The sequence below is a fragment of the Tamandua tetradactyla genome, chromosome 12 (assembly GCF_023851605.1).
Source record: "Tamandua tetradactyla isolate mTamTet1 chromosome 12, mTamTet1.pri, whole genome shotgun sequence".
In the NCBI taxonomy this organism is placed as follows: domain Eukaryota; kingdom Metazoa; phylum Chordata; class Mammalia; order Pilosa; family Myrmecophagidae; genus Tamandua; species Tamandua tetradactyla.
This window is the reverse complement of record NC_135338.1, coordinates 92,828,114-92,841,618: the sequence shown is the minus strand read 5'-3', so window position 1 is coordinate 92,841,618 and position 13,505 is coordinate 92,828,114. Positions and strand designations below refer to the sequence as shown.

General features: G+C 41.9%; 1 protein-coding gene across 4 annotated transcripts in view; it reads left to right on the top strand.

The window, feature by feature from the left end:
• SV2B (synaptic vesicle glycoprotein 2B) overlaps positions 1–13,093 on the top strand; it is a 119,033-nt gene extending 105,940 nt beyond the window's left edge. For all 4 annotated transcript variants that reach the window (XM_077124121.1, XM_077124118.1, XM_077124120.1 and 1 more), the window contains 4 exons: positions 2,910–3,043; positions 4,703–4,903; positions 8,510–8,669; positions 10,114–13,093. In XM_077124121.1, the coding sequence (XP_076980236.1) occupies positions 2,910–3,043; positions 4,703–4,903; positions 8,510–8,669; positions 10,114–10,297 (679 nt within the window). In that variant the 3' untranslated portion in view covers positions 10,298–13,093. The remainder of the gene's footprint in view (positions 1–2,909; positions 3,044–4,702; positions 4,904–8,509; positions 8,670–10,113) is intronic.
• Positions 13,094–13,505: the final 412 nt, after the last annotated feature.

Sequence of the window (13,505 nt, the reverse complement as noted above, 5' to 3'; positions counted from 1 at the left end):
CTAATTTTTTTAAAAGTAAAAGTTTTAAAAATTTTCAATTTTTGTTTTCTTCTTTTGCCCTTAATTTTAATGATTACTTTTCTTGCCTATCTCTTCTATTAGACTGAGTTTTTTGAGGCTAGTGCCAAGTCTAAAACATCCATGATGCTTAATGAATGTGACTGCTGTTACAGTTGATATCACTTGGCAGTAATAATTCTATTATAGACCCCAGATCACAAAGGCTCCTGTTTTCTAAGCAAGAAGTTTCACAAAACACTTTTACTAACTTTTCTTTCAGCCTTGAATCTCCTGAGTGAAGAATCGTGAGCCAGTTCTGTATATGAATTAGAGATTGGAGATGATTTATATAAAGACTCATAAAATATGCCTTGGTCCTTTCTCCTTTTATCTCTCTCCTTATAATTCTGGCTTTTTATAACTCATTTGGAGACTCATTTTAAGGTCTGCCTGCCCCAGACACCCGTGTGATTTATGGCTGTACTTTCTTGCCCACCCTTGGCACAGCATTAAAAAACCACCGAAGGTCACATCTCCAGTGTACTCCTGTATTAAAGAGAAGGATATATTAAGCAAGGCAAGGCAACGACCAGAGGCAGTTTTTAGGAATGGCTTTCCTGAGTAAACACATCTAGCATACAGATTACAATGATTTAGAAATCAAAGGCATGGAGGCCAAAAAGGCCACAAAAGGCTCACTGATTCGTCTTTCAATGGAAACCTGAAGAGTTCAGTGACAGTGTTTGGAGCTGCCTGTTTAAGAGTCTACCAAATTTGACCTTAAGAAAAATTACTCAAAATAATCTGTTTTTCCGGACAAGGGATTTTCAAATATTCGTCAGTATAATCCCCTGGGACATTTGATAAAGGTACAGGATCTGGTCCCTGACTCTGGTGATTATGGTTTACGAGGTCTAGGTTGGAACCTAGGTCACTGTGTCTTTTTAATAAAGCTTCCCATTTTATTCTGAGGCTGGTAGTCTGGTGGCCTCTTTGTGAGAAACACTTGCCCCAGCTTTCTTATGGCAGGGGGTGGGTGAGAGTTCTTTATGCAAAAGCTAGTGATACCAAACTCTGAAATCTGTTCTACAACTCATTGTTGTGATGTGCTTTGAAATGTATTGCTTTTTTGTATGTATGTTATTTTTCACAAAAGAGAAAAAAGAGAAGGTGGAGTATAACAGAGGATTTAATAAATGGGTATGATTGCTGAATCATGATATTGAAATTGCTTTTGGTCTCCAGGGTCTTAGAGCAGCTAGAAGAAAAAAACAAAAAATTGTGGCACTGTAACCCATACCAAACTGTAAAATCTGTTGTATGTCTACTTGTTAAGATGTACTTGTTAATTTACTGCTTTTTTGTATATATATTATGTTTCACAATTTAAAAAATCATCGAAAGTAAAAGCTAATGATAGGTGTCTTGGTTAGGGCGCTGAGCAGACCTTCATATGGCATGAGAGGTGAGGGCACATGTGGTCATGGACAGCATTATTTGGTGGCCCTGAAGAGGGACGGAGCCCCTCCACACCCTGTGCTGCCTCTACCTCCGTGATCCCCACTAAATTGTGATTGTCTATTGGCATGTCAGTATTTCCTATTGGATGCTAGGGCAGGGACTGTGTCTTTTCCCCCATGCACATTGCACTAGAACAATGCTCTGTAAGTGTTGACTGAAGACTGCGTATGAGAATGAATGAATAGACGAATGAACAAAAATTTCTAGAATTTTTGACAAATGGAGACTTACTCAAAAGCTTCTAGCCTAAATGTTTGACCAAGCTTGGTCAACTTGGTGTATCCAAGAGTGTTGTTAATGTATGCTAGTATATGTTTTTAAAGGTAATGTGCTTCCTCATTAGTTTATATAGGATTTGGAACCATAGGGTGACTCCTAAATGTTATTGCAGCCCCATTAACTAGTTTATTTGCATTTTATTTTTAAAGAAAAAGTAGTATGTACACTTGGTATAAAGTGAAAATTACCTCATTTGTAACACCCATTGCCCCTCTCCAGGGCCAAACACTTCTACCAGTTTCTTGTGTAACTTTCCAGATAGATCCTGTGCATTTGGAAGCATATGCACCACATCCTTGTCACATGAATGGCTACCTGCTATAAACACTATTCTACATCTTGATGTTTTCTGTTTTCAATTAATGGCATATTTTGGAGATTGTCTAGTTTAGCACACTGAGAGCTTCCTCATTTGAAGAAATGACTACATAGTATTATATTGTATGGAATCTATCAATCTTATCTACCTGTCTAGATAGTATTCCATTGCTGTTATAAGTAATGAATATGAATGATTGTTTTCCCCTGCATATGAATAAGAATATGTGTAGGATACATTCCTAGAGATAGTCCAAGGGAATGTGCACTAGAAGTTTTGCAAAATTACCCTCTAAAGAAGCTGTACCAATTATATTCTACGTATAGTGGATATAAAAATATCTATTTCCCCACATCTTTGTTGGGGAGACTTTTAAAAATGAAGATTCTCAGGCCCTCTTCAAATCTGTTGCATCCAGACCTCACAGGAGCAGTCTAAGAATGTGCATGTTTTTAAAGCACGCCATAAAGTGAGATGTTTAATATTTTTATACCACATGATTTCACCTTTCTATCATCCTGATGCAGAAGGTCAGTGGACCTGCATTGAGAACCACAAGGCTGATGCATAGTACCTTGTGTATGCTTAGACTAAACTCTGGCTTCCTCAGTCCTGAAGCTTTTCCCCAGAAATAAACAGCTAGGAAATGGGGAAAGATTGGGTTGAAAGTCATGTCCCGGCACCTTTGACTTGCAGTTCTCTTCTCTCTGTCCTTCTTCATTTTCCATTTTGGTCTCAAGGCTCCTTTTTCTATGAATGAATCACTCAGGGGCTCATGTGTGTTCCACAGGTTCACAAAGATGTACTTTAAACACGTACTCTTTGAAGACACGTTGTTTGATGAGTGCTATTTTGAAGATGTTTCATCTACTGATACCTATTTCAAAAATTGCACAATTGAATCAACCATCTTTTATAACACAGGTAAGAACGTGGGCAGATGAGAGCTGGGTTGCCTTGTAACAAGGGCTTATTAGTCTTGAATAAGAACTGAAATGCTGAGTCATGAGCTGCTGGACTAGGTATGTGTTCACAGATACTACTAGCAAGCTCTAGGAGGACAATATGTTCTAGCTCCAGGTGTGACACAAATTAGTTACACAGCTTTTACCAAGACATTTAGTTTATCCCTGTCTCAGTTTTATCCCATGTAAAAAGGAAAAAAAATCTGAGCAAATTTCCTGACCTGAATGAGTCATACTATACTCTAAGAGTCTTTGGTGGAAACATAAAGGATGGTGCAGATTAAAAAAACCCCAATATTCCAGGAGGGTTGGATTTTATGCATGGAGTGCAGTCTTGAAGACCTTGAATAATTTGAAACTTACACATTTTAAGCCTTGGGTTCCCCTAGTAACAAATGAAAAGGGAAAATCACACCATTTCAAATTTCCGTAATTCAGGAATCACACAACTCCACCATGCCTTGTTACTTTTACTATTTTTATCATAAATTAATAACAAAGTAAGTGGCATTGGTACATAAGGGTTGTTTCAAGCAAGGAATATGCTGTTCTTATCTACATCTTATAGAGAAGGAATCCAAGCCTTAAGCAATTTAACCCAGGCTGCAGCTGGCAAGTGGAGGGGCTTGGATTAATTCCTCAAGTGTTTGGCTCTAAAAACTGTGACATTTCCACCAAAATGCTTGCATTATGTCCAGATCTGTGCTTGTTCCCTGGCACTGGCACTGAGGGAAACTTTATGCAAGAGCATCTTTTCCCCTGATGATGTCATTCCCTTTTCAAATAGCCCTCAGTCTCTTAATAATCCATTACAGATATATCTTCCCGAATTTCTTTTTAGCCTGGACTTAAAATATTAATAATGAGTTCCATAAATTTACTATTTGTCATTAAAAACTGGTATTGCACTTCATTTTCTTCTTCCAAGTTTTAATGATGCCTTTTCATTGGCATCCTCTTTGCATGGGGAGTTTTGCAAAGCATTTGTCATCATGATATGTCAGAGGTGTGGGAAGCAATAGAGAAATAGAGATAATCAGATCCAATCTTTTTTACAGATGGAAGCTCAGGAAGGTATGGGGGTCAGTGACAGAGCCAGTTCTCTAAACCTGGGTTTCCTGAGAGCATACTTAGTGCTTTTTCTACTAGAACAACTAGTCTTAGAAGTTATCTGAAGACATGGAATCCAGATCCAAAGCGAATGGTTTTTATTTTAAGAATGCCAGTTTCCTGTCCAGACTACAGCATGGGCTCTGGAGTGGCCAGCTAAGTCCTGGACCCAACTCTTGCCTTAAGCTATGTATGAGCAGGTGTTTTGGAAGAGAAGTCCAGCTCTGTGGCTCTCGAGGTCAGCCTCATTGGTGCCAACAGGGCTGTTATCCAAGTTGAGAGATGATACGATCGCAAGTAATGTTAGTTCCATTTTCCTTTACTTGCAGGGGAAAGTTCTACATGTTTCTCTATTCATTCATAGCTGGTCACAAGTCACCTTGATTTTGACTGCCAAGGCTGGCTTGGCCTTCCCATGGACGGGAGCCTGATTTCATTCCTCCTTTCCTCCTTCTCTCCCAAGTTACCCTCTACTTCACATGAACCAAAGGTTTCCTTTTCTCCTCAGACCTCTATGAGCATAAGTTCATCAATTGCCGGTTTATCAACTCCACCTTTCTGGAGCAGAAGGAGGGCTGCCACATGGACTTCGAGCAAGATAATGACTTCCTGATTTACCTCGTCAGCTTCCTGGGTAGCCTGTCTGTCTTGCCTGGAAATATCATTTCTGCCCTGCTCATGGATAGAATTGGAAGGCTCAGGATGATCGGTAAGCTGTTAGGAGCTGCCACAGCTGCACTCCAGTGGGGCAGGGAAGTGGCTTTCAAATGTATTATAGCAGTGGGATTCTTTATTTTTATTATCATTACCTTAATTAGAGAAGTTGTAGGTTTACAGAAAAATCATATGAAAACTATAGCGTTCCAATATACCCCCACCCCATTATTAGTACTTTGCCTTAGTGTGGTGCCAATGTTACAACTGATGATAGAATATTGTAATTATACTATTAACTCGAGTCCATAGTTTACATTAAGGTGTATTTTCCCCCATATACCACCCTATTAGTAACACCCTGTCTTAGTGTAGCATGTTTGTATAATTCATGAAAAAGTTTTTAAATAATTACACTGTGAACTATAGTTTACCTTTTATAATAGGGTTTACTGTGTTGTACAGTCCTATGTTTTATCTTTTACATTTTTTATTCTAGTAACATCCATGACCTAAAAATTCTCCTTCAAGCCACATTCACATATATAACTCAGTGCTGTTAGTTACACTCACAATTTTGTGCTTCCATCACCACCATCCATTTCCAAATCTCTACAATCAACCTAAATAGAAATTCTATACAAATTAAGCGTTAACTCCCCATCCCCTACCCCCAGTGTAGCGCCTGGTAACCTGTATTTGAGATCTAACTCTGTGAGTTTGCATGTTCTCATTATTTCATATCGGTGAGAACATGCAATATTTGTTGTTTTGTGTCTGTCTTATTTCACTCAACATGATGTCTTCAGGGTCCATCCATGATGTTGCAAGTATCAGAACACTGTTCCTTTTTAATGCTGAATAATATTCCCTTATGTGTATATGCCACATTTTGTTTATCCATTCATCGATTGGTGGACACCTGGGCTGCTTATAGAATTTTTTTTCTAAAATAAATTCTGCATAGAAAACCAAGATTGGGTCTGTTCCTGAGCATGGCATTGTGGAACCCATTACCTTGGATCCCAGCCTCAGAGCCAAGGGCTCCATGGAGATGGTCTGTGACCTCTGGTCCAGGAAGGGACTCTTTCATTTGTGACTAAGCAACTCTGTGACAGTCATGTATTCTATTAAAAACTTGAGTCTCTCATCTGGAAAATAAGGATATTAAAAATGCCTACCCTACCTGCTTCATAAGACTGTCAGAAAAACATGTAAAATAATCTTAAATGATGGTTTGAAGGGTTTAAAGTACTCATTACTTATTTTATAGCAGAAACACAAAGAGTAAAACATAAAACCAATAACTATAATAGTAATAACATGATGACACAAGAGTGATGACACAATAATACGATTTTCACAATTGCAGTGAGAAGAGTTTGGGCTTGGGAGTTGATCAGATTCGTGTTGGGATCCTGTCATCTAATGGCTGTTTGACTTTGAACATGTCACTTTACTTCTCTGGGCCTCAGTTTTCTTATCTATAAGACGAAGATACCCATCACAAACTGGTAGGGTTCATGAGGGTTGAAATAATGTATACAAAATGCCTTGTAGTGCTTGGCCCACTGTGGGTTCTCCAAAATGGCAGCTATGGTAATGTATTTTGTGCCTCATCCCATTGATTTGCAGCAGCTTATAAAAGAAATACGTGCCATGCATGGTAAGCAAGAAGGAAAATGCATACCTTTAGGACCAGGGAAAAATGTGTGTTAGGATCTGAGTCAAGGCCAGGGCTGAGGGTCAAACAGCACATTAATAAATGTGCCATTGAGCATTTTCCCTAGGGATATGGTTGATCAGTAAAATTAATACCAAGCTTCCTAACAAAAAGGGTTAAAGGGAAACAAAATAAATCACCTAGTCATTTTGTCAGAGAAAATTGAGCAGTTCTTCATGGGAAGGAAATCGTTTCCTGGGGTTTGGCTTGTATTGAGTGTTATTATAATACATAGTAGCATTAATATTCAGAATTGGCAAGCACAGGAAATGTTTGTGATTTTGGCTTTTTAACCTTATGGTGAGGATGTAGTTGTTCTCTGTTAGAGGCAGAAGTGCCTAAGGGAAGAGACAGAGCCTTCCTAATGTCTGCAACCCCAGGCCTTGCACACTGCCTGCCACACAGTTGACACTCAGGAATGCTGCTGAACTGACCTGACCATCTCAGATGGACAGTTTACTAGCTTAGCTGGATGCTCCAGGCTCCTCAGCTGAAGGCACTACAGGACGGCGTCACGAACACAGCTGCAGCTGGGAGCCAGGACGCCTTCTCTGCCAGATTAGCTTTATGAGTTGATGCAACTACTTTTATGTCTCTGAGCTTCTGCTTCATGGCTGTAAAAGTAATAACTCCACGTGCTCAAATGAGGTGAGGGGTGTCAGCATAAACAAGGGACACCTCTGCCATTTTTCTCACCAGACCTTGAGTCCCAGGGTTTAACGGTAACTAATTTGCCCAGATCCTGGGGTTGCTGGGGATGTGCTTGGGAAGCAGAGTGCATGTAGAAAGGAGAGTGGCCCAGTGCCCCTGGCCGGGCCCCACACGGGGCCAGAGGTCAGGCTGCGCACAGGTGGCAGGCAGGGCGGGGGGTGGGGGTCAACCTTGTCTTTTCCATGAAGCCCTTCTTGGCATTATGCAGGCATCCCAAATCAAAACTGATTTCTAAAACATTAAATAAAGAGATAGTGCCCCAAATTAGAGCTCTAGAACTAATATTTAAAAACTCTTCATATTCTAATATTTTTTTAATGTCTACATTTTGTATTGACCTGATCGCAAGCTCCTTAAGAGCTCAGATGGTGTCTTCGTTGCTCTGTAGCCCCAGTCCTTAGTAAAAGGCCTGCAGGGGTCAGCTGTGCTACCCCCAGGGCACAGTCACTAATCGGTGCCCACCCAGTCTCTATTCCAGGCCGTCCCTCTAGGGTGAGCGGGACCTGCCTTGAAATTGCCCCATCCGTGGGCCCCAGATAAACCTACCTACAGAATCCACCGGAGCTGTGCCTGTTTTTTGGGTGGAAGTGGTTTCTTGTTGACGTGGAGTAGACATTTTCCTGATGAGGCTGTTACCCCCTCGTTTATCCATTTAATGAACTTTTATTTACGCAGCACGGCTTCTCTCCAGGCTCTGCAGTGGGCATTGGGAATACAGCAGCCGAGGCAGAGAGTTTCACTGCACATAAGGAGCACGTGGTCCGCTGGGGGAGGCAGACAGAAAGTAGAAATTTCATTTAACAGATCTTGATGAAGAGTTTATTATAGGGCAAGCCTTGTTCCAAGCACTTTATAAATATTAGCACATGTGACCCTCCCTGCAGCCCTACGAAGTAGGTGCTGTTTTTATGTAAGCTACAAAAGAAGGGGAATGTTTGACATGGTATTGATGTATCTCAGGCCCCGAGAAGAGCACCTAACACATAATCGATTCTCAGGACACACCCCTCTGCCCCGTCCCCCACCTGGGCTGGGACAGGGTCACACTGTGGCAGACTCCTTCTCGGAGGCGGCCTGCCCCGTGCAGGGGGCTCTGGTCCCATGGCCTGGGCACCGCGTGGGGGTCAGGCTTGTTACCTCCTGTGAGGCTGGGAGATGCGGCAAGACCTGTGGGGGAGAGTCGTGTCCAGCAACCAGGCCCCAAGCTCCCCTTTGTCTCCCCCGCAGGCGGCTCCATGTTGATCTCAGCGGTCTGCTGCTTCTTCCTGTTTTTTGGCAACAGCGAGTCAGCGATGATCGGCTGGCAGTGCCTTTTCTGCGGGGCCAGCATCGCGGCCTGGAACGCGCTGGACGTGGTCACGGTGGAGCTGTACCCCACCAGCCAGAGGTCAGTCTCTCCCCGTGCCTCTCCCCTGGCGCACCCGGGCTGCTCCGGCCCAAAGAAGCTATGAGAGACGATAAAATCATCTGGTAAGGTGGGCGATGATGAAACTAACTTAGCAATGCGTGGTTCTTTGACTATATCAAGAAATGCTACCAATACAATTAAAATCCACTTAGTAAACAGCAAAAATCATAAAACACCTCGGCGTCAAGTGAATGAGAAAGGAGAAACACTTATGTGAGGAAAAGTATAAAGCTTTATGGAGAGATTAAAAAAAGGCTTAACTCCATGTGGAAAAAGAACTCATTCTTGGGTAAGAAGAGTCAGCCTTACAAAAATGTCAAGTGTTCCTAAGTTTTTCTCTAACGTCAATAGAGCCCATTTAAAATTCAATGGAATTCTTTTCTTTCTGGGAACTTGAAGCAATTATTCTAAGTTTATTTGGAAAAATACATATGTGAAAATATCCAGGAAAATTCTTAAAACATATACACGACTGGTATAAGGTCCAGTTATTACAAAGCTACAATGCGGAATAGTTAAAGGCAAAAATATAAAAAGAATTGTAAGTAGAGAAATATACTCCCATTCTTAATAAATCTGTGTGTGAAAAAAGAAACATTTCACTTCGGTGGGGGAGAGGTAGTCTTGGGAATATTATCTATGTATGTGGATGGGTCAAGGAAGACAGATGGCTAATTATTATCGCTGGAAAGTAGGATCAAGGAGCAAAAATTAGGATGAGGTTCTACCATGGGTGACAGAAACCCTGAATAACTGCTGCTTCTAAAAGGTATATGTTGTATATTTTTTCCCCATAAAAATCTGCAGCAGGCAGCCTGGGAGCAAACGACCCATTCATGACACTTGTTACTGCACATTCTCTGGAGCTGCCACTTACATCCTGTTAGACAGAACCTCATCATATGGCCCCTGCCCTGGGGCCAGGGGGTCTGGAAAATGTAGTCTTCCATGTAGAGAAATGCTATTTAAGGACAACTAGCAGTCGGTCTCTGCTACCAGAGGGTGAGGGTACTTATTATTAAGGGCGAGCCACTTAAAATTTGGGCTTTGCAAAATTCTTCATTCTCTCAGTATTTCACAATAGCATGGACTATCTGCCCAAATTTTTTTTTAAAAAGATATGTTTTAAAGGGATTAAAAAAAAAAAAAAACCTTGAGGGAAATATCCCCAAATGTTAATAGGGGCTGTTGCCTTTCAGTGGTGAAGTTCCTCCATGTGGTCTTTACCCTGAGTCTTTATGAGGCCCTGTACTTCCACATTTGCCTAAAATGATCATATGCTAATTCTACAGTTGGGAAAAAATCTCTCCCACACCCCTCGCAATACTGACCCAACCCTAAAGGACAAAGGGAGCCTGCCTCACCCATCGACTGCCATCCAGCTTGTGTCTTCAGCATGACTTGCTTTCTTCTTCTTTCGCAGGGCAACAGCCTTTGGCATCCTCAATGGATTATGCAAATTTGGGGCCATCCTGGGAAATACCATCTTTGCTTCTTTTGTGGGGATAACCAAAGTGGTCCCCATCCTTCTGGCCGCTGCCTCTCTGGTGGGAGGTGGCCTGATTGCACTTCGACTGCCAGAGACTCGAGAGCAGGTCCTGATGTGAGCACCCCATGGGAAGGGAAGGTCCAAGCACCCGGTCCAGGACACCTTAAATGCACCCGCATTTCCTGTCTGCCGCTGTCCAGGGGACACGCTGGATGGCACAGAAGGAGAAGTTGGCTTTCTGACCCCTAGTTTAGGACCCATTTCCCTGTCGGTGTGTTTGTGACTCAGATTTGGGGGTGCCTGAGCCACCCGTAGAATCAGGGAGCTGCGGGCTTGGCTTCAGGTCTCCAGAGTCTAAAGCGCTGGTAAGAAAGAAAACACCTTCCTGTGAGTGTACACACAAAAAAGGTGCAAGCAAGGTGTGTGCCCTTCCCCAAGTGAGGTGCAAGGACCATGTATTCAAACGATTTTGATGGTGAGAAACACTCAAGCTCCTCCCAGAAACTCCTTGGAGCCCAGTGACCTGACAAACTGACTTGACAGGACGTTGGACTCATCATATGAATATTGTGGTTGAAGTACAGGATACATATATTTTTGCATTTAAAAGTATCATCTGTTGAAAATTGGCACATTAGCATTGAAGATACCCTGATACATAAAAACAAATATTTGCGCAATTTCCATAGAGACCAACTTTCTCTCCCAGGTGTCCAAAGCCTTCCATGGTGATTACGTCGTAAATTTAAGAATAAGTGTTCTCGTTTCGCTCTAGTCAAAGAAATTTAATGGGGTAGATATTCTGTTTATATACAACTCTGTTATGGTTTTCATCTCCAGATATGGCTTCTGCAAATATTTGCCGGTGCGCTAGCCATACTTTGGGAGGACTTGGTATTTGAGGTCTCAGGAAACTCAGCGTGAACTAAGGAAATGCAAGCACAACTCCTTATAGCCATTTAATTTGCCATCGGGAGGAGGCACTTAGCAAGCTCACGATGCAACAGCTCATTTAATCCAGGAGCTCTTCTTCCTGTAGGTGGAGTAGTTACTTTTCTCTACTACACAGATCACTTGTGAAACTCAAGCTCACTGTCTTCAATACTCGCATTTGACTTTTCTGCTCACCCAGAAACAGTGCACGCAGTGTTCAGTGAGCGCTCTGCTGGTGAGAACAAAACACTGGACAACATGGGGGATGGAGGGTGGGGTGGGGAGGCAGTGTAAACTCCTCCCTTTTGTTTTAAAACATGACCGGCGTGCGTTATAACTGGCCAGGTCTCATGGGGAAGCTATACTGTGTGTCCCAGGTTCAGGGCTTTGACAGCAGATGTCATCGGCATGGGAGGTGGGGAGTGAGTGCAGTGGGTGTCAGATGTTTTCCTTCGGTGCTCCAAGAGATCCCACTCTCCTGAGAACCCAACTTGGAACACGAATGGGGTGAAAGTGGGAAGAGGAATCAAGGACAAGCTGCCCTGGCAAGTGCCAGCAGTAGATCGAACTCTTGACTACACAAAACTGTCTAGCCATGGAAGGGCCAGCCAGGTAAGAGCTCTTGGTCTTGGAGGCGAACTTGCCGAGGCCAGGTGAACCCTATCTGCAATGACCCATCGTCTGAGTTGCTTTGCAGTGCTCGTAATGGCTGTAAAAAGCCATACCTTCACTACCAGAAATCTCCAAACATTTCAAATAGAATGAGCATGGCTAGGTCGAGTGTTATTCTCTAGAGTAGCAGGTAAGCAGGGGGAAGAGTAAATTTTTATGACACGTCTTCATTCTCAATAGGAGATCAGTTTTAATGGTTGAAATGTTAATTTTGCTTCCCTGGTCCCCTATCACATCATTCAACTTTTCTTTGTTTTGGGGTATTTTTTTGAAATGGAAAGAAAATACATTAACTCTATTTATTTGAAACCCTCATTCTCTCTGATTTCCTATATATATAAATATGTTTATATATCTCCATGAAACATTGTGTAATGATATTTCTCCCAGTGTTTTATAGATGTTACCTAACAAAAATGCAGTGTTGATAATAAGAGGCTTGACATAATATAACTGTAATATATTTGCCATATTCTTGTGACGGAAATGCATCGCCTACCTTAATAAAGGAGAACTATGTAAACCCAAACGGCTACATCCCTTAGAGCATTCTTCAGTGGGATAATACAAGCCAGTGAGCACCTGTGACTTAAGAAATTTATAAGGCAGTTACAGTTTGCATTTTTAGTTTAATGGATCTTCTAAATCCAAAAATTGATGAAGTTTTGAGTGCTGGGAGCGGCTCCAATAATTTTGGGATTAACTCCATTGATTTCCAAGATGTCACTTCTATATTATCTTTATGGTATCTTAAACCAACCAGCTAACCAGCCAAAGGCAATTCCCATCTCATCCATCACGAGGCCATTGGATCAAGGCTGCAGCCATTGTCTGCAGACTTTCACTGTGAAGGATGAACTGGCAATAGTGCCTGGCCACTTCTTAAATGCTGTTGCTGTTGCTGAGGTAAATGGTTCTTTAAGACTAGTCTCTGTGGCAGGTCCTTGGGGGAATAATGTACAGCATTCCTGGCCATTTGGTTCTTTTGCATTTAACGTTCCACCCTAAGAAACTCTTGTTGGCATCCCTGGGGGGTTAAAGGGATAAAGTTCTACTTTGTTGAGCAAATCTGTTTGTGGTTCATGATGTATTTTGTGATGCCCAGTTGGGGAATTGCCACTTTTAATAGTCTCAGTTGTATTGTGTCACCTCGTGATGCTGAGTTTTGATCTTTTGTTTTATTAAAAATGATTAGTGAAAGAAGCGTGCTTATGTATAATGTTTATAGCACATCAGCCTGAGATCATGTAAAAAATAATTCACTCCTGTGATTTCCTGGTACATTGTGTTCCCTCATTAAAAATAATAATAAACAGCTTTAAACAAACCTTTAAGACTTGGCACTAGAGATTATTTTCATACAGGAAGGACTCAACTGTCTTCCTACATGGACTGAATCAGCTGGGAGGAACTTCAGGAATCACTTTTTTCAACTTTTTTGTTTTGCATATTGGGATTCTAGGAGGTTGAATGATGGGTCCAAGGCCACGTGTAGAGCTGGGAGTGGCTTACAAGGCCAAGGATGGTGCTCTCTCTACAAGCCTGGACTGATTCCTCTGCCACTAAAACCCTAGTGCAGACTCTTCCATAGGGTCTTTGGGAAATGAGACATGGTGAAAATACTTAACCGTCATATCTTGAAGCTGTGAATGGAAAATTCACTTCGTTGTTTTACCCAGAGTGAGTGGAAGCATGAATCTAAATATGAAAGAGTTCATATG